General features: G+C 37.2%; 1 protein-coding gene and 1 long non-coding RNA gene across 8 annotated transcripts in view; one reads left to right on the top strand and one right to left on the bottom strand.

Moving 5' to 3' along the window:
* LOC147658775 (uncharacterized) lies at positions 1–2,356 on the bottom strand. The gene is made up of 2 exons (XR_015292065.1): positions 1,379–2,356; positions 1–929 (listed from the first exon to the last, which is right to left on the bottom strand). It is a non-coding gene; the product is annotated as an uncharacterized LOC147658775 (long non-coding RNA).
* The window catches only part of LOC100869764 (band 4.1-like protein 4A), a 67,331-nt gene continuing 47,702 nt past the window's right edge, over positions 772–20,400 (top strand). For 5 of the 7 annotated variants that reach the window (XR_015292060.1, XM_086908079.1, XM_086908076.1 and 2 more), the window contains exons 1-2: positions 1,811–2,380; positions 11,510–11,705. Coding sequence is in view for 6 of the 7 variants with exons in the window: in XM_086908079.1 (XP_086764205.1) it covers positions 11,592–11,705 (114 nt within the window). In the remaining variant the exon portion in view is untranslated. Of the gene's footprint in view, positions 858–1,810; positions 2,381–11,001; positions 11,114–11,509; positions 11,706–20,400 lie in introns of those variants that run through there. The other 2 variants (XM_012492171.3, XM_086908069.1) reach the window with 2 other exon arrangements.

The following is a 20,400-nucleotide window of genomic DNA, read 5'->3' as shown; positions in this document are numbered from 1 at the left end:
TTTTTCTTTCAAAATTACAATGTTTTTCAATCTTTAATGTAGAAAATGTATGTAGATATTTTTACTTTTTAATAAAAATATTATAAAATATAAGACATTAACATTAACATAGTATACTTCAGTATTTGTTCTTTTATAAGTTCAGTAACAGTAAAAGATTTAATATCATTAAAATTTTTTTATTAATTTAATGATATTTTTTGTTTATTATCGATGCAAGCAGTTTTTAAATCTTTAATAAGAAAATACTAATATCTTTTAATCTGGTATTTTTTCGTAAAAATAATGAAACAATTGTTATATAAAAGATTTCAAAGTAGTGGTTGAATATGAATTTAAAAAATAATAAGATGCATTCATTATAAATAAATACATAATTCTAATAAATAGTATTCGAAATTCATAATAAACATTTAGGAAGAAGTACTAGTATCGTTTGAAAGCGCCACGGTTGTTGGGCGAAACATGCACTTGTAACACCTGTTTTAAATAGGACGCTCTCGCATCAATTTACTTTTCTGTTTCATAGCAAATAAATTCTTGGATTTTTCTATCCATTTTCGTGATTCGAGAATAAAATAACTCTTTGAAACGAGAGCGGCAATATATCATTCAGAAAAGTGGTTCAATGTTCAACGATTTAAAGGGAGCCTTTTTTGTTTTACTTCTCTTTCTCTCCTTTTTTTTTTTGTTTGCTTTTAATTCGTATCGCACGTTTTTTTTTATTTTTAGGAAGTCAACTTGATTGCATGGGCATTATGAAGCAGCACCTTTTTATATGGCTTCTTTCTCTGTGTCGTGTACCAAAGTATTAGGAAGAATGGTGGGCACGAGGCCGAGGTCCTCAACAGAGGAAGGTGAGTAGCGGTTGAGAGAGGGACAGACGCTCTTCGCTATGCTGTGCTTACACGCAGTGCCGTATCCTTTCTCTATAATATATGGGCACGAAAGGTTTCAATTGTATTTTTAGTTATATCAAAAATTATACTTGTAATTCTTTTTATTAATAGAATATCTTATTTTTATTAAAGAGAAATCTTAAAAAAGTAATTTTTATATAACTTTTTTGACGATATATAAGTTTTTTATTTATGTGAGCTTTTTTTTTTTTATTATTGATCTAATATATTTTAATCATATAAAAGATTAGATGATCAGTATTTTGCGAATTGATTACTTATATTTTGAAAGATTCTCAACCTATTCATAATTTTTGAATTATGCACAAAAAATTCTCTATATCAAACGCGCGTGATTTTGAATTAAAATTTGATCGGAAACGTAAGTAATTACTGTACAAAGAATTGGTGGCAACGTGACAATACGAATGAAATCACCCACGATAAATTTAAAAATTATACGATCGAATATTTCTTACCAATAAATATCGCATTAATTATTCTTTCCCCACTGATCTGGCCAATTATCATTCGTTCCCAAACCATTCGATTCCGGCAACAGGTCTGCTAAAAAATTTGTACCATTAATCCGAGACCGCCACCGAGATCGACCGGTATAATCGCAACAGCTTAACCAAGCAACAATCGGCGTTGAAAAGGTTTCGGTGGTCGCGTGACGAGCCGCAATTTCGTTGGGTTACGAAGGAGGAGCCGAGGGGAAACGGTGGAAGGAAGAGTCCCGAGTGGCGGAGCCTACGTCACTGTCCACGCTATCACGATTAACAGAGTGAACAGCACGAGACGTCCGCGCGCGCGAGCGAGATGAAACGCGTGGCGAAGGAAAGGTAAAGGAAAGGAAAGGAAGGCGCGCAAGGTAAAGGCACATCTGAATCCTTCGGTTGACTCGGCTCAGTCTGATCCGAGCCAAGCCACTGCCCTGATCCCCGCCGTTCCTCGCTCGCTCTCTCCGCGCTTGGATCCACTCTTCTTCCTTTCCTGACACACGCCAACCGTACACACGCACACGCCGTGCTCTAATCCATACCGGTGTCATCGATCACCGATCCCGACTTCCTTCCTCCGCGTCGGTTCTCGCTGCGCGGTCAGTTCAAGTCGCGACCAGTTCCCGTCGAGTTCGGCCCGACAGACGAAAATCACCACCTGACATGTCACAGTGCACGCACCAGCACCGTGTCGATCGGTTCACGCGCGTCCAGTGAGCAGCACCATTCCATCGCTAGTACACAGTTTTTCGTTCAGTTTCGCTCGTACGTGTTTTCCCTCTTCCCGGTTTTTCGTATTAATTCGAGATTAAGAAAAATTATACACGTCGGTGAAACTCGTGCGCGCGCGTTTCGTGGATAATATTTGTGGATCCTCGACACACCGGAAGTGTGATGACCCTTCCAGCGAGACGTGCTGCATCGATCAACGCGGCGACAGCGTGCCTTCGATCTGGGATCTGAGTTTTCGCGGTCAAGGTGCGTACCATTGAACTTTCTCTCTCTCTCTCTCTCTCTCTCTCTCTCTCTCTCTCTCTCTCTCTCTCTCGTTTAACATTATCCTCGATCTTGCTTTTTATTCGATTCGTTTCGATTATTTGTTATTATCCACGGTGAAACGCTTTTGTTTTTTCAACTTGACGGAGCGTCGATATAAAGGTATTTAAACGGATCTTTTGTTCGTTTCAATTTGATTCCATTCACCGCGCGGTATTTTACAGTTTGTTTATAATCGAGAAGGAAAATCGAAGATCGTTTTTATTGAATGTAATAGTATTCCCCGGTGCTTGGTCACGGTGTATACCTTCCCTTTGTCTTATCTGAGGAGAGCGATAGAGGGCCGGCCACGGGAAATATTTATCGTCGGTATAATTTAATGCCTCCTTAAAGCCGATCGACGAATGCTTAATGTGGGACGAGAGCGCACTTTGTATTGTATTCCGAAACGTATCGTCGACGCTCGCCTTCCTTCCGACCCGACTTCTGAAAACGTCTCAGATAAATGAAACATTTTTCCCGCTTCTTCACGGTAGACAATAGGCTATTAACTGTAAGCACCAATTATGGGGCTGTGTTACGGCCGCGCTTCTTTTCCCGTATAGTTGCGCGCGGATAAAGTAAGCCGGGCCGTCGAGGGAAGAAGCCGCGTCTCTTCCGTCGACGTAAGGGATACGATTAAACGAAACCGGAAACGCGTCTCGAACAAGTCAAACAACGACTTTCGTCCATTTCGTTCGTTTTGCCGCGCGAAACGCTTGTACCTCTCGGGACTAATTAGACGACCGTTGTTGTTCTCGTTTTAAACCGAACGTTTCGATTTTTATTCTCGTCTTATTTAACAACCATTCGAGGAATCTCCATACGAATCGCATAAATATTATTCTCCGCAATAAAAAAAAAAAAATTGCGCAATTCAGAAAATATATAAAAGAGTGGCAAGAGGAAGGGAATGGAGATATTTACACAGGAAATTGCAGCTTCGTATCGGTTAACTGTATCAGCTTCAGAGAAGCTTGTTTTCGTTTTAACGATTTGGCGGCACGTCGTAACGATCGGGACAAAAGTAATCGGCGACGTCGTGGCGTCCATTGACGGAACGTCGTTCATTGGGCAAACGGAGTTTCGCGTATCGGGAACGGGTCGCCTCGAATAAGTGGTCTCGTTATCTCCTCTTATTTCTTCTTCTTCTTCTTCTTCATCATCTTTTTCTCGAAAAAGGGTATCGCGTCACGGTCGAATAGCAAACAGACGCGTTAATCGAGGAAGGCAGGCTTGTTCCGATTAATTCCTCAATAAGGGCCAACCGTATGGCTAATTTGCTAAGCTCCGTCGGTTTCTATTATCCCGGCTCTGATTCTGGATACGAAACCTGTTTCACCGATGCGCGAGAGTTCAACGGCACCCGCCACAGTTCGGCACATTCGAACAGGCATTTTTCAACGCGACACACGAGGACACAAAAGGTGGTGGTACCTTGGTCTCTTGACCTTCTCACGGAGCCGACTTGTCGTCCACCATGGACGTCTATCGCCTTCGAAAGTCCCCGGCTGCATACGTGACGGGAAACAATCACCGTTCGTTGCCACGGGAAAACGATAGCCGATCACGTGATCCTGATTTCCGTGTGATTGCTGCGTAAAAAAAAAAAAAAAAATAAAAAATAAAAAGAAAAGGAGAAATATATACGTTTATATATCGAGAAATGGTGGTTGGAGGATGATTGGTGCGGATGGATGGTGGTCACGTTTCGGAGCGTAGGCGTGTTTCGTTGGAGAGGAAAGTAAAGTACTGCTAGTAGATGATCAGGATAACGAGGTGTCAACAGCGGTGATGGCTGATTGATTAGGGTCAGGTATCGGTGATAATATCTGAATTAATAGGTTGGCTCTCTTAGCAAGGAATTTTAATAGTTCGTTACGGTTCATACAGATTTCTTAATCATACGCGAGAGATTTATTACGCGAGGGAAATGGACAAGCTATTGGGAATGTTGGTTTAATATTAGAATTATCAGATTCTTGTTAACACGATGGATTTTCGTATATTTTTTGTTCCGAACGATTGCTGAAAACCTGGTTTTTTCTTTTTTCTGATGAAATTAATACCAATGGTGGAAAATTATCTTACATATGTGTAATAAATCAAATTCATGGCATGGAGTAAAATTTTATTCTTTTTATTTGTTGGTAAATATTATTATATCTTGTTCCGTGCAGAGATCATTGTATTCGGATAACAAAGGAGATTTTTTTCATTCTAACGGATTAATTAGTTAATAGGATATCCCATTGTATTGTATTTTATTAGACGGAAACGCTTAATTGTTTATTTTCGTTATATTAATTCAATGTTATAATGAAACTTGTTACAAATCAGACGATTGTTTCGATGAATTGTAAAAGATCATTTCTCTCAAAATTGAAATCTAATTTATCTTGTAATTAATATTTTGATCGAAGTAGACAAAAGAATAATATTAATGTTAAATAGTTTTTGTCTTCTTTAATTAAATGATTTTCATATTAGGTTAGATCAGTTCGTTTTACGATTCGATTTTAATTGTAGTCTCTTGAATCGATTCATTGGTTTTAATTAATCGATTAATTTAATTAACGATTAAAACGATAGAAGATATTTCTAAGAATCGTATATAGGGACAAAAGAAAATTAACCACATTCTTACAATATTGCATTTCAAAATTACTTTTCCTATCATAAATCATACGAATTATCCACACAAATTACTTAATAATTATTATTATTGGCTATTTCCTAATTAAAATATAATTCAATTCTCCACACGAAATTTTGTCTCTTCCAATCCTAATCCCTAAGAGAGCTTCAACCAAAAGATTGGAAACGAATCGTCACTTGGAAACGAAACTTCTTTCGAAACACGCGCGATTAAAATTCAATCAACAATTCCCCAACAATAAAATTTCTCAATATCCCTTCGAAATCCCGCCAATCCCACGGTGTATACGTTTCGCAAAAATCCATCGGTCAAACACAATAACTTATCGCCGTTGAACGTGAAACCGCAGCAAATCTCCAGCCGTGTTCGATTAGGATTCGACATCGTGGCGGTTGTACGCGCCGCGTGTACGAACGAATAAAATAATTCATCAGGCGGTGTGACAGCGGTGAACAGCGTCAGCTAATGAATAATACGTGAACACGTTCACAAAACCGCGCGACGATCGTAGACGATGGCGCGAGCCACGCTCTCAGAAGGACGCGGTGCCTGCACCCGCGGCACCCAGGAGTCGCGTGTGACCGCCGCGGCTCCAGGAACGTATTATACACTCTCTCGGGATGAGAAGGATATACCGGCATTTAAAACTTCTCTAGAGAATGCAAAGCACGAGCCATTAATTTTCTTAGCGATTCGTCGAGCGTAGAGACATTCTTTTCGAGGCTTGATATATTGCACGCTTCACCGGCCAACGTTTCTGCGCGATTTTTGTTTCGAGTTTGGACTCGAGAGGGGGAAGGGGTTGGGGAATCGAGTGAAAGATTGGCGGGGATGGAGAGAAGAATGGCCCTCCTACTGGCAACGAAACAGCCGTTTTTCGATTCGATCCGCGACTACTCGTGTACCGGAGCTAATTATAAAAGAGATGGACCAATTTTTTTTCTCCTCTTAAATCGGATTATGCGTGTAATTAATGGGGAAGACGCGAAGCTTTTTTTGCTTATGATATATCGAGGAAGTTTATATTAATCACGTCTAAATATCGGAAGAATCGTAACAGTTTTCTCGAAGATAGAGAATTTGAGAGTCGAATGGATAGAAAGCTACGTTGTTACTCTGTAATTTGGACTTTTTTTAAACGATTATTTCAACGATTTTCACACTTTAGACAATTTTTTCAATCGTCAAATGGTGATGGTGGTCGTCGATACTTTATTCAGACATCCCTTTTCTCATATATTTATATATATATATATAACCGAGTTGGAGTTAAAAATTAGAGTTTTGGGATTCTAGGATTTATATAAATTGATAGTTGAAATTTCAAAATTCTTCAATTTCGATCACAATCTAACGCGTTTCGGTTTCTCCAATTATTTCTACAAATAATTTAAATATCCCCATCTCTTCTTCCTCGACAAACATTTTGAAACGAAGGGACAAATATTCAATTGCAAATGGCCACGATTGAAACGCATAAATCGGGATGGATCGTGAAACAGCTGGAGCCTCGCGGAGCAATTTTGCGCCGGACTTAATGAGTTTAAATATTTAAATTGCACCGACGTGCCGGCCGACCGGGTAAAGAAGTTCTTCGATGATTTACTCTCGCCTGCGCACTGGTACATTTATCAGTACACCCTTGGATCCTTTTCGAGGTGTACTCTCCGCCTCGCGCAGTTGGCTACCTTCGCTTTTTAATCGGCTCGTTCGCTCGTGCATCACCCTGACCTACACTAATAGCGACGTGGATATAAATAGCCCGAGACAATGAGGTACCGTATCCTGGATACGTTCTGCTTGAATTGAAATAATGGTGTGCCTCCTTTCGATGTGTTGGTAAATGGATTCCGTGAAGGGTGTTGTATTGTGTCGCTGGGGAACGTAGGCGTCTCGATTCGAAACGGGGTTAAGCCAGTTTGTCGAAAAATGACTTTTGACCGAATACGATTCGCTAAAGTTTCGACCAGTGGAAATGTATTATTATGTATCGTTGGAAACATTCGTTAGTTTTAATGTACAGAATCGATCTATAAATGGCCGGAGAAATTGATTAATTGATCGAAACTTTGTATTTATACAAATAGAATTTAATGATAAGTTCAAAAAAAAAAAAAAAGGATAGAAAAGTTTTCGTTTCTTCATTTTTACCCATTTGTATTATCATGTATTCCCGCAATTAGAACGGTTAGTAAAAATCTCTTGTCGTCTTCCTTTTGTATTGTTTGAGCTTCTTACAACTAGTTCCAACTAGTTAGAACTTGAAGATATAAAAATTACTGTATCATTGTAGATGATTTTTCGCGGCCTGGCCAAAGTAGAGATGCGTGCCAACAGGTATGTCGAATAATCGAAGGTATTTTAAGTGGTAGCCGCTCGTATAATATTTGCGCGTATATACACGTGCGTTGCCGTGCGCACGTCGAATAGAGGCAGGCAATCGTATTCGAGATGTTACGTCGGAACTATGAGCTAACGGTACAGACGGGTAGCCGAGCTGTGGATACCGAGCTGTTTACGATTTTTCAGACGCCATCAGGAAACGTGCACGGCGACTCGAGGTGTTGAAAATAAATTTGTGACCGTCTGCTTGATCAGCACACAATGCCGTTCTCAAACTCGATAAAATCATCTTTTAATTCGACGCCTTTTGTTTTGTAAAAGACCGATGTATTTTTGTACGACGCGCGTCGTGTTTATTGAGAGTAAAAAAAAAAAAAAAATAATTATTATTGTCCCGTGAGACAATCGTTGTTTTAACCTGTGGAAAAAAAATAAGGATCTTGAATTTTATTTTCAAATTAAAATCGGATTATTCAACTCTGCGAGAGCATAATCTCGAATAGTTAAATTGTCGGGAATGATTTTTCACCGAGCGAATAATGAATGAGAATTATTCTTAGATGGATGATTTGTGTTCATTTTTAAAAGACTTTCGTATGCTAAATATCTACATTATAAGAAATTTGTTGTAAAATGTTTATTGCCGCTTGACTACAGACTGTGCATTGTACCATAATCGTATCTTTGCATCTTTACATTACCTTTCCAAGCAATTACAGTAGAACTCCATTTATATGACCCCCATAGAGAGACAAACGTCCATTTGTTCACAGAGGTATCCGGCTGTGCGAGTATGTTGTACTTATAATTAGTTTCTAAACGGTTTATATTATCCGTTTTACATTATTTTTAAACCGTTCGAATTGCCACGCGTTACATTATTATCCAGAGATTCGTCATCTTTCTTTATCGAACGATTGCATGCTAATAAATCCCCTAGTATCATACATCATTCGTACGTATAACATCGTGTCATATTATAATTAGTACTCGATATCGATACCAAGTATCATCTTTTGCGAACATTTCTAAGTGAAATTCTTCTAGGAGGATTAAATCTAATTACAGGGCAAAACTTTCATTTTCTTTTTCTCTCGATTTCTCTCTCTCTCTCTCTCTCTCTCTCTCTCTCTCTCTCTCTCTCTCTCTCTCTCTCTCTCTCTCTCTCTCCCTCTCTCAAGTTGTTTCGCTCGATTTATTATTCACGATCCGTGGATAATCGATACTCGTATCATTCCATTTCGTTGGAACTTTTCTTCTCCGTTACAAGGGAACGAGCTTGTCCCAAGATTCTTCTTACACGCTGGCCCACGTGTTCGAATTTTACAGTTGATGTTTCACAGTTCGTGTTCAGTCGTAGCCCGTTTGGCCGACAACATTTGGAACAAGGAAATTAAGGTGCGAGGGCCCTAAGGATTTTACATCCGCGTCGCCACGGTGTTTGTTGCTTAAACTTGTTATGTAAATAATGGTCATAGCGTGGCAATTATGCGCGGGAAAGGGGCGTGCATAAATTAACTCGATACGCTTAAAACGAACGGGCGTCGATGAAGCGGACCGTTTCGGGATTTGTGCACCGTAGAAATTTGCATTGTAGATAATTTATCGTGCTTAGCACGAGCGCACGGTCGTATCTTAATGGGATGGAAGCAGTTCTCTCCACCTTCGAGCCACCTCGTTGACTTTTCATCGTGTGCTTTTCTGCTTGTGTGTCATTTTCTGCGTTCGATTTCCCCGAGAATCGTCGAGTTAGTTGTTTTACAAGACACGTTTCTTTTTCGAGGCGGAATAAGTTGCAATTTTCTTCTTTTTCAAGGTGTTATTTTTTATTCGATAGAGGAGAAGAGAGGTCTGATGAGAATATTGAGAAATTAGTGGAACGATATTATTTCAATTATCTTCCTTGAATGATTTAATATCGATGACGTTAAGATAATGAATTAATAAATTAATTTCTTTACGTGAAATATTTTTTGAAAAATTAGATTTCAATAGAAAATTATGTTTGCAAAACGTTTTCTTCAATCAATATATCGTATAAAATATATCTTGTGTTCCTGTAAAAAATCTTGAAACAAACTTAAATTAAAAGTATAACATTTTACTTTCTGAAAAGTTCTTTTAAACATTTTGTTTGTAATTTTGTTTATTGAGGATCTAACAAATTCTCTTCATAACCATATCTACATTCATTCACACTGACGACACGCAATTTTCAAAAAATTTGATACGAGATAAACCACACGTGGCAAGAGGAAAATGCAAATCATTCATATCTGCTAATGAACAAAGTCACGTAGCATCGAGTATCAAGTATTTGCTTATAATGAAGAAGTTAAGGATGGCAGGATGATCATATTGCCTTAGGAAATAGGAAATATTTACGTTTGAAAAACGAAACAGAGTAGGAAAGGCGAGACTGTTTTTTTTTAATAAAAAAAGAGAAGAACAAAACACCGCTCTTCGCACATTCTCATTCTTTTTTTCTCTATTGTTATCTTTCATCATCTTCCTCTTCTCTTCTTATAATCATTCTTTTCTAATATAGTAACGAAAATTGAAATTTTAATAAAAATTAAGAGATTCGAAATTTAAAAATTAAAAAACAAGTGATTCAATATCGCGATAGAAAAACTTAGAATAGAGGAATTTAAATAGAATTTAAGATAATTACCTTTTCGCGTGATGGATGATCGCCTTATGCTCTTGAAACACTAATTTTTGACTCTAATTTCGTGTTATCCATTATAGGATTCAAGAAAACAACGACAAATTCAATATCGTTTTCTAATTATCTCCCAAAATTATTCTTCTTCGTGAAACGTAGAATGGAAGAAAACACTGGTCTGCTCGAAAACTCTTATACTTTTATTTCTTCGAAAAAGAAAAAAAAAAAAAAGAAATAGCACAAGGAAAGGTCTCGAAATTCGGGGCGAAAAATTCGATCGGACGTGAAATCGATTAAAACGCAACTGTTCCGGCGACTGTCAATCTTTCTCGCTTGCCTGGATGTCATAAATCACGAAATCAATTGCACCAAACCCGATCGTTCCGCTCTTATACACGCGTCTTCCTCGACGACAGTCAGGACAGAGATGTAGATAATTCCACCTTCGTTCCGTGTCCTCCTTTCTCCAATCCACCACCTCTCGATCGTTCTTCTCTTCGTTTTCTTCCCGTTGCTGTCGCGGAATCGACTCTATTAGTCGCACAAACGTGCCCTGTTCAAAGATCTCGTCGAGATAGATACCCGTCTGATTAACGATCAGATCGGGCCAATATTCTCCTGCCGACTGATTAACGAGCAAGTTTTCTTTTCGACCAGTCGCACGAATCGTTGGACTGTGTCGCTTTTGCGATTCGTTAGCGTTTCATTATTCTATTGCCTATACGCGTAATCCCCTTAGGTTCAAAGGAATTAGTTAATTCGGCCGTTTATTCACTCATTGTACGGGACAATTTTAATTGGTTTCGTTCAACCTCCATTGAACTCTCGTTCGAAGAAGTCGAAACGTTTTCAGGTTTGGTCTATTCACTATTCACGATCGGAGCGAGCTCGTTCGCATGGGCGGGTCAACGATACTTTGTTTCGTTTATTAATCTTCTTTTCCTTATTTTTCTCTGGAGGAATATTTAGAGAAGTATTGTAAGAAGTTTTTAACTTAAGTAGTTAAGTAAGTTGTTATTTTAAAAGTGATTAATTTGAACGATTTTTAGATTTTGTTCAATTTGTTTGATGAGTTGTGGAGATTTGTGATGGAGAAATACGATATAGAGAAAAGTATATGAAATATGATTTATTTATTATTAAAGGAATAATTCGAATCGAGAAAAATTCGAACAATTTCTTAGATCTTATTCGCGATAAAGAAGAACATGTTATTCTCAAACGCGAGGAGAAAAATTAATTCCACGAATGTTGAATAATAAAATTGTTTAAGCGTGTACGGTGCCACAGCTCTTTTGTTCCTCAATAGCAAGGTCGAGAATAGATATCGTGTTCGCCTGCATCGCTATGTACGTACAAGCGACAATTTTGATCGGATTACAGCGTTGTCCTCATCTTTCAGGATGACCAAAACCGATGAGCGGATGAACGAGTAAAGCCAGGAAGGAATCACAAGGGAAACGAGGGGTCTGCCGAAGGAAGAGATGGTGGTGGAGTGGCTCTGTCCTGGACTTAGGCCGGCCGGAAGCCGTAGGCCCCGTCTTCTTCACTGCAAAGTGATACTTCTTGACGAGCACGAACTGTTACAAGATGTTTTGGTGAGTCTCGATGTAATATTCTTCGTTTAATTTTTTACATACGAGAGATTTGGAAAGAATCCTTGATATCGGTGATAAAATTCTCTAAGCTTTGATGAAGTTTGAACAAAATTTAACAGAGAAATTTAAAAATTGTTTTCTCAATGTGCATACTTATATATTCTTTAAATCCACTTTAAAGATGATCTGATCGTACGAGCGTGAGTTTATTTAGGAAAAATGGTTCATCTAATCTAAATATTATGGTTTAAGATTTGAAAGCATAAATAATCGCAGTAAGAGTTATCTTAAAGTATATCATACGAGAATGAAAATAACTTTGATCGTGGTCAATATATATGTACGTGTGCATTACGTATACATTAAAATTATTCTACGAATTTAATCTATTTACGATATCTGAACACACGCTCTATTGTTTCGCACGTGTTGCAACAACGTCGACGATCGTACGAGTTTATCCTTACGTGAAATTGATTTCGCCTTTTTATTCACGACCTAGTAACAACGGGCAAAAATTTCGTACACCCACGCTTAGGCCTTTTCTGGCAATAGAAATCAAGAATATAAAAGGTGGGTAGGCGATGTGGGCGAACTCGTGTCGCGAACTTACGTTCCTTCTTCGTGTATATTCCTTTTAACAATAATTTTATGCGCGTTATAAAAAAAATGTTTTCGAACTGAAATCAAATCCTTCTACAATTACACGTAGGTACAAGAATGAATACTTTTATGTTAAAGGAAATTGTAAATACAAAGAGTGTTTAACAAAATAATCAATATGATTATTACTTATATATTTTTAAGTAATAGAATTTTGTCGTCCTTTTGAAAGAAGATGAAAATTGACAAGAGTCAATTAGTTGCTATTTTATAATAATACTTTTTGAAACTTTGAAACATAAAATAAAATTAGGTTGTTAATAATATAGAAAATTTATTAAATCCAGAAACAATTAATACATAATACATAAATTAAAACTAAATTCTTTGTTCAAAGATATAAGAAAATTTAAAAATTACAAGTTTCCTTGTATAATATTTAAATATTTTCATTGTAGCAATTTCATGTACAAAATACCAAACTTACTTTGATATTTTCACTTCATGCTGTGATCAATAAAAATCCATGTAAAATATTTCACGATGAATAATCGTAATGTCGCACAAAATATTGTGTAAAAATTGCATAATTAAGTACGCAGAGTAAAAGTGAGAAAGTATTAGAATTGGCGTGTGAGCAATTTTTCTGTTCCTCTTTCTTTCGCTTTTTGTAAGGACGGCGATATGTACATTTCGCAAAAATGGTAAATGATTTTCACGAGGGTTCGCATCAATTTTATCCAAGCATTTAAGACCTTCATTACCAAAAGTGGGCGATACTCGATATTTTAGAATGATTATCGGTTCGTGGGGCAATTTCGCGCAGACGCGTCACGTAATGAGCATCCTATTAATTGCTTTTGCCCGCGTAGATATCGCGTTCCTGTCTTCGTAATTGTCTACCTCTCGCGGATATTCTCCTTCGATACGATTTATCGGAGATAAAATATCTTGCGCTTTCATCGGTGAAATTGATACTTATTCATTTTCGAGTCGGATCGCTATATCTATCGAAGAAGTGTGATACGTTTCTAATTAATTTTTGTAACAATTTTACTGTAAAAAAAAAAAAATGAAACTCGTTATCGTATTCGTTTGATTTATCGTGTATGGAATGTGTATAAGTTGTAGAATGTGAGAAGAGAATTATAGGTTAATATTTTAAGATAGTTGTGTGGAAAGTGGCGATGATGAATGAGAAATATGGTAATTTTTCTTCGACGTGTCTCTCTCTCTCTCTCTCTCTCTCTCTCTCTCTTCTCTCTCTCTCTCTCTCTCTCTTTCTCGATTGATTTAATTCAATCGATGAATTTTATATATTTTCATCGTGGAATGCATCTCAACAAGTCACTGTACAAGAAGATATAGTGAGTAATAGATGTTTTATTGCTTGCACGGATTACTTTAATTGAATAGTCGGAGAAAAGACGCGTGATGTTGGTCAGCACAAATTTCTATGCAACTATTTCCTGTTTTTAATACCTCGTTTAATCGTGGAAAAGATGAACAATAAATTCGATTGATAGATATTCGATCGTTTAATTATATTTCAATAAAATCCATCTCAAGAGAAATTCATCGAAGAGTTTATTAATCTCGCATCGCGCGGTTACGGAAGATAGAAAGGTAAATTTTACCCCGACACTTAACTCAGACGTAAAAACGATTAATGTATCTGAATATTGTGCGCGGTGCATCGATAATTATCGATATGCTCATCACGTACGCTCATTAAGGGGAGCGAAACGACTTGCGCTTCTTCTGATGGAACAGGCCGATTTAATAAATGTCTCAATCTCCGAAAAGAATTCGCTAAGTGTCTCTACCGCGTCCTTTATATAAATCGCATTATTTGTCTCGACGATTGCAACATCCAATTTAAAGACAAATTAATTAAATTGTATCCGTTGCTCGATGCAAAAAAAAAAAAAAGAAAGAAAGGAATATCGATACCAATCTACTCCTTCGTTTCTCTCGATATTAGGAAAATTTTTAAAGGAGAGAAAAAAAAAAAAGAAAAAAATATTCAGGTTCAATTTAAAAAAGAAAAGACAATCTCAAGATTTCGTCATCGATTACGAGGATGGTCGGTCGTGAAACAAATCCGCTCACTCGTTCCATATTTCATCGTCGTGGCAATTGCACGCGCGAAGCACGCCCGCACCGCGACTAATTCCCCGCACAAATCATCGGCCGAAATTTAACGCCACGACCTACTATAACACGACTGCGGACAAGAACGCGAGTTGCACGCGTGTTTGTTGCACACGTTTCACTGTCCTTAAGCTTCGTCACGCTAAAAACCTCTCGAGCACGCCACGATTTTGTCTTCGTGCGTGGCGCACGTGCACGTCGCGGTAAATGTCGCGTTTTCAACGGGCGTTGAGAATCGTCGGCAGATTGTTCGCGTTCGATACGCTTTCTTTCGCGAATTTTTTCTCACCGGATCGAGAATACGAGGTTTCAAATCGGGTGTTGTATCAGTTGTTGTGTATCAACTTCGAAATCAGAGCTTGCAAGAGGATCATTTTTTTCCGGATATCTGCTATAAATACACATATATTAAATATCACGAATTTTTCGCTACTTCTCCATGCGAGGAGAAGAAAAAGATGAAAATTTTGAAGGAAGGATCGTACATAAATTTAAAAATTTAAAGCCTAGCTCAAAGAGTTTTGAAATAGCAGCGAGATCAATCACTTCTTGCACCGTGGTTCAAAATACGTGTATCTTAAATCATTCCAATTCCCTTTATTGTTCATTTTGCCGATGATCTCGAGCAACGCAGCCAACCGAGCGAGACACATCGACCACCATCGATTATACGTAGAGAAAATGTGAAATTACCGATCGTAATTGGCCAACTCGGTGGGCATTAATGGAAGGCCGTGGTGGGCAGTTAGGATCAGTTGTTGTTCGCCGCTTGTGCAGACGTCAGATCGTTGGAGAGCGAAGGTCTGGACAGCCCGGAGGGTCTCTCTCTCTCTCTCTCTCTTTCTCCTCGATTTTATTCAGTGGCAAATTAACGGCCGTTTGGCGCGTGGGAGAGCGAAATCCTCGCGGATAAACTGGCCGACGAAGGTTTATGATTTAATGATGCACCGTGATGCGGCCTTAATTGCCATCAAGATTGCACCGATGGATGCCGATTATTGACGGTTTCGCGTCCATTGATGTCTGTATCCCGGTACACGAACCGTGCGCGGGGCGGTTTAAGATCTTTTTCATTTACTTTGAAACCGGGGTTAAATATTCATGGTTAATCTCGCGGAACGGCCGCCTCTCTTTGCCTCGGCTTTGTTATTCAAATTGGCGGCCGGGGGTTTGCTTGGTTATGCACGCTTCCGAACGTTGATTTCGCGATTGGTCAAAGATGGTACTACGTCGTGGTTGAAGGAGCCTTGCGTAGGTTCGATCTACAAGTCGAAGTGGGGTTAAGTTTACGAGCGGGTTTAATTTCCGAGCGTTAGTGCGGTTATTTTCGATAATTTTACGAATCTTGTTCTACACAGTAAAGGAAATAGGTAAATTTTGTCTGTTATATATGTTAGCTTAGATTTATCGTTATTGTCGCGTGTCTTTCGTTGTTAATTTATATATTTTTTTTAACAATTATTAATATTTATTTTACGAAACATTCGGCAGTTTAATCGTCGTAAACTCTTGGCGATGATTCTTAATTTTTTAAATTTTCCTCGCACGATTCCTCAACGTGAATTCACGCGTAGCGCACAAAGGTTTGGTTCAATAATAAGCAAGATATTGCCTCTTGCGAAATTCATTCATACGCCCCCATTATCTAGAGCAGATATATGCCGGCCCGATTTACATTCAAAAGGACACCCTTTCACCCATCTTTCTCCCGGTGAAACATCGCCGGTGGTTCCCCGCATATTTTCGACGTTGGTATCACGCGATGTTAGAGCAGGGCTGCCAACTTACGCGGCATTGGGCCGCACCTCTTTCGTGACGATCCTTCGAATCGAGGTTTTCATCTTCGGATTCGATCATTAGACGCACGCGAAACGACGGATCCTTTTTCATCATGACAATTTAAAATCATCCATTACTTCGCTACTGATTGACACACCTACTATAAGGCTCGACTCACAATAGCAGCCTCGATCGATGGGGCTGAAAGTGAGGTTAGATCGTAATTTTCCTTCTCAAGCGATCGAAAATTGATTCGAAAGGGAGTATTATTGCGCACGAGTATGGACGTTTTCCGTAATTGATATCGAGAATTTGAGATTTAATTTCGCCCTCGCGTGATGTGGAACGACACACGTTTTCCTCGTAATTTGTTTCTTATCTCCAATATGCAAATTTTATCGCCATTCCAGTAGTTTCGTCTGATTGGCCACAAGTTATCCTATAAACGAACGTTTTCGTGTTTTCTTTACCTTAGATTCAGTTTCAATATTCGTGATAGTATTTTCTTTTTAAATACAATTTTTTTACAATTTGTATCGTTCGATTGAAACAAGTTGAATATAGATTTTGGGATATGATTTTTACTCGATTCATTCTATAGATTATTCGTATTGGTGTCATATGCAAACGTATCGATAATATTTGTCAAATTATATTCTTTTTCAATATCGTAAAATAGAAAAAAAATTGTACGTTTTAAATTGATCGGAATTGATCGAGATCGAAATTCAGTTATTTAAAAATTTATGGAAGCGAATCTATTGGCTAAGAATTTTATTTTCTTGCATTTCGTTTATCGTCCCAAGTTATATAAGTGTTACAATTCTTTTAACTTGACGCAGAGGTAATTCCACTTTTGATATCTTCTTTCTAAATCTCTTCAAGTTATCATTTCCCCAGAGTAATGTACTTCCATCGAGATTATAAATCCATTGAATATTGCCATGAAACCAGAATTCTATACTCGAGTACTTAATTCAACGTTTTATAAATATTCTTATACATTGCTAGCTTATCTTATTTTTAAAATCTTACTTTTGCATTTAGAACCATTATTTCTGCTTCAAGGCACGTTAAAGATACCCCTAAAAATACCACTGTATAATCAATCCCTACCAGTTTCCTTTTTTATCGTTTTATTTTTTAATACGACGTACAGTCAGTCACACAAGTATTTGTATTCCACATTACAAAGAAATTCTTATTCGATTAAAAATTTACAATAATAAATTTATTAAGTGGAGCAAATGGAAATCTCTTCTCGAGGATATAAAATCAAAATCCTTATATTTTTTTCAATTTTGAGTACGCGACAAATTAAATATGCTTAAAAAATTTTGTCCCACTGAAAAAAACACCCACGAGAAAATCACTTTTTCGTTTCATCTTCTTGTATCTTCCGTTTTAAAAATATTCACTTGCACAATCCATTTAATATTCCCTACGTGCAAAATTTCGTTAAGGAACGAAAGAAATTCTTTTTTAAAAATTTAGTTCAATGCAGGATAGAAAAAAAAAATTTCTGCGACTGACTATACATATCTGGAACTGGTTAAATGTGAATCGACCTTAATCCCTCGCGCATCGTTCGTGATATGTAAAACACGACGTAGCTCGCGGCACTGCTATACGGCCGGGGTCATTAAGTCCAAGACACTTGGCGCACGTAACTGCCCTATTATTCATCCTAGGCAAGCGCTGTCTATCAGCCTCTTTGCCTCTCAGTTTGCCCAGGCTACGTTCATAGCTTGTAAATTATCCTCGCGTTCGCGACTCTTTAATTAGACGTCCTCAAAAATGGAATGCATCGAAAGTATATTAGGCATATACGATCGGACAAGGGTCGAAAGACGTTCGAGAACAATTTGTAATGATAGACGGGTTTAGAACGGGTTTAGATTTATCTACCACCTCGCGCTCCCTGCCAGAGTTCAATGGATTCGTGACGATTTATCGTTGGACAAATAGGGTATCGTTAAATCGAGCGTGTATAAATTGAGAGTTGTCAGAATTTGATGTCTTTCGAATATGGGAGGGAATTTCTATCGTCGACGATTTCTTATTCGTCTTTTATCTATGATGGACAATTCGATGGAATTGTAAATGGGTGTATTGTAAACGTTGTATATGATGATATGCATGATTTTTATCTTACTTTACACAAATTTTTTTACACCAATTATTTATCATCAACGTCACACATTAAAATTATAAAATTATGTATAGAGTAGATAGCATAGGCTCTATTTCAATAACCGTGAAATGTAAATATAATATAGGATAATTCCTCTTCTAGTTACTTTGAATTGTGAGTTCTTCTTTTGTAATATTCAAATAACTCGATCCTCCATTAGATAAGGAAAATTGAGAAAATAAATGGTGTGGAAGGTGATCAGCGATATTATCTTTGAATTGACTAGCAAGAATATTGTTTTGATATCTAATTACGATAACAAGTGTTATAATTTATTAGGGAAATTTAAATAGATTGATCCGTTTCGACAAATATTCGACTCGGTGCCATGAATATCACAGGAAATTGCAATTGCTAATTTAGATTTCAAATCATCACAATCTTGAAAGTAGTATCGGTTGAATAAGCGACACGGTTTATAAAATATGAAGAGGAATTTGTCATCGGTGCGAACTAATTGCCCAACTAATGAACCCGGCGGAATATTTTCAAATTGATATTCAGTAATTGAACACGTGTGCATACATTCCTCAAAAGCGAGTTTATATCTCGAATCGATTATCTTTTAGCAATGCTGATCGAATATTTCACGATGGTGTACACGTTAATGACAAACGAGAAACACGTGTTGCACCATTCTCAGCTGTACGTGTACTCTACTGTATTATTTATCAGTCGAAAATTAAGAAGTTTAGAGTAGAAGAACAAACTGTTCGTTGGGAAAAATATTATATTTTATTCGGAAATTGTACGTTATAAGAGTACTGTATATTATGATATAATTAAGAGAGAAAAAAAAAATACCATTACATTTTATCATTTATTCACTCTAAAAATTGATTTTTTGACTCTTCGTTTGTGATTATGGGAAAGAGATATGTAAAATCTAGAAATCTAATTAAGCTCTCTACCACTCTGAATATAAAAGTTCATTTTGCATATGTGAAAAGTATAAAAGAAGGTGGCTGCCTTTGATAACGTAGAATTATATTTTGGAGAGAAAATTACGGTGGAGTGATCTTTCTAAAGTTACTTTACGTATTATTTAATACTTAATTTTATGTTTTTTAAAAAAGGATAACGAACAAAGAGTTTTTTTTCTTCTACTTATATAAACTTCTATAAGACACATCTATTTATTCTTCGTTAAAAGAAAAAAACTCAATCAATTAATTTTATCACGAGCATGTCCGATGAACATCTTCACGCAAGTTTCCAACTTTCTCTCAATTCTTGGAATTTTGTTACCCAACATCCGAATGGACATCAGGCACGCAATGACATTGCTACGTTAAAAATTAATCTGTTCGAGTATCCGGTATCGAGTGTGAACCAGTTTGCCAGCCAGTTTAAAAACATAAAAATTTCACTTTTGACTTTCTTTTCTATTTCTCTGGAAGTAATTGGAAGAATAGATCGTTACCTAATTAATGCATTACACGCATAACGGTATTTAATTATTCGTGTCTTATCGATTGAAATTTCGAAATTTTTATAAATTTCTATAATTTTCTAAATATATAGAAATTGATAAAAGTCGAAATTACTTTTTTTATGAATACTCTCGTCTTTTCATTAAAATATCTTCGCATCCAGTTAAACGTCCGTCATTTTGCATATTCTTTATTCTTCGTAATAAGAGTTCAATAAAATTTTAATAAAATTTCCACGCCGCTGTTCTGTCGCACTAAAGTAAAAATCCACTAAAGAAGCAGAAATATTTCACTCGATCCCTTTTCATCATCAATCATCATCTTCATTGACAATCGTTCCAAACGAATCGCAATATTTTTCGCATCTAATTAGACACATATTCATCGGGGAAAAAGAAAAGTATGAATACCGGCGATTAAGCTATGGAATCCGTGCATATCAGGACTGCCGTTAAACGCCTCGAGTTCACGGTGTATCAGAATCGAAGGAATTTGACGCGAAATAGCCGATTGTTGTCCAAGGAACCGTGAC

Source organism: Apis florea, unplaced genomic scaffold (assembly GCF_048593485.1).
Source record: "Apis florea isolate Af1SG1 unplaced genomic scaffold, ASM4859348v1 contig_1645_pilon, whole genome shotgun sequence".
NCBI classification, from domain to species: Eukaryota; Metazoa; Arthropoda; class Insecta; order Hymenoptera; family Apidae; genus Apis; species Apis florea.
Note: the sequence above shows the minus strand (reverse complement) of the source record. Positions and strands in the feature narration are given on the sequence as shown.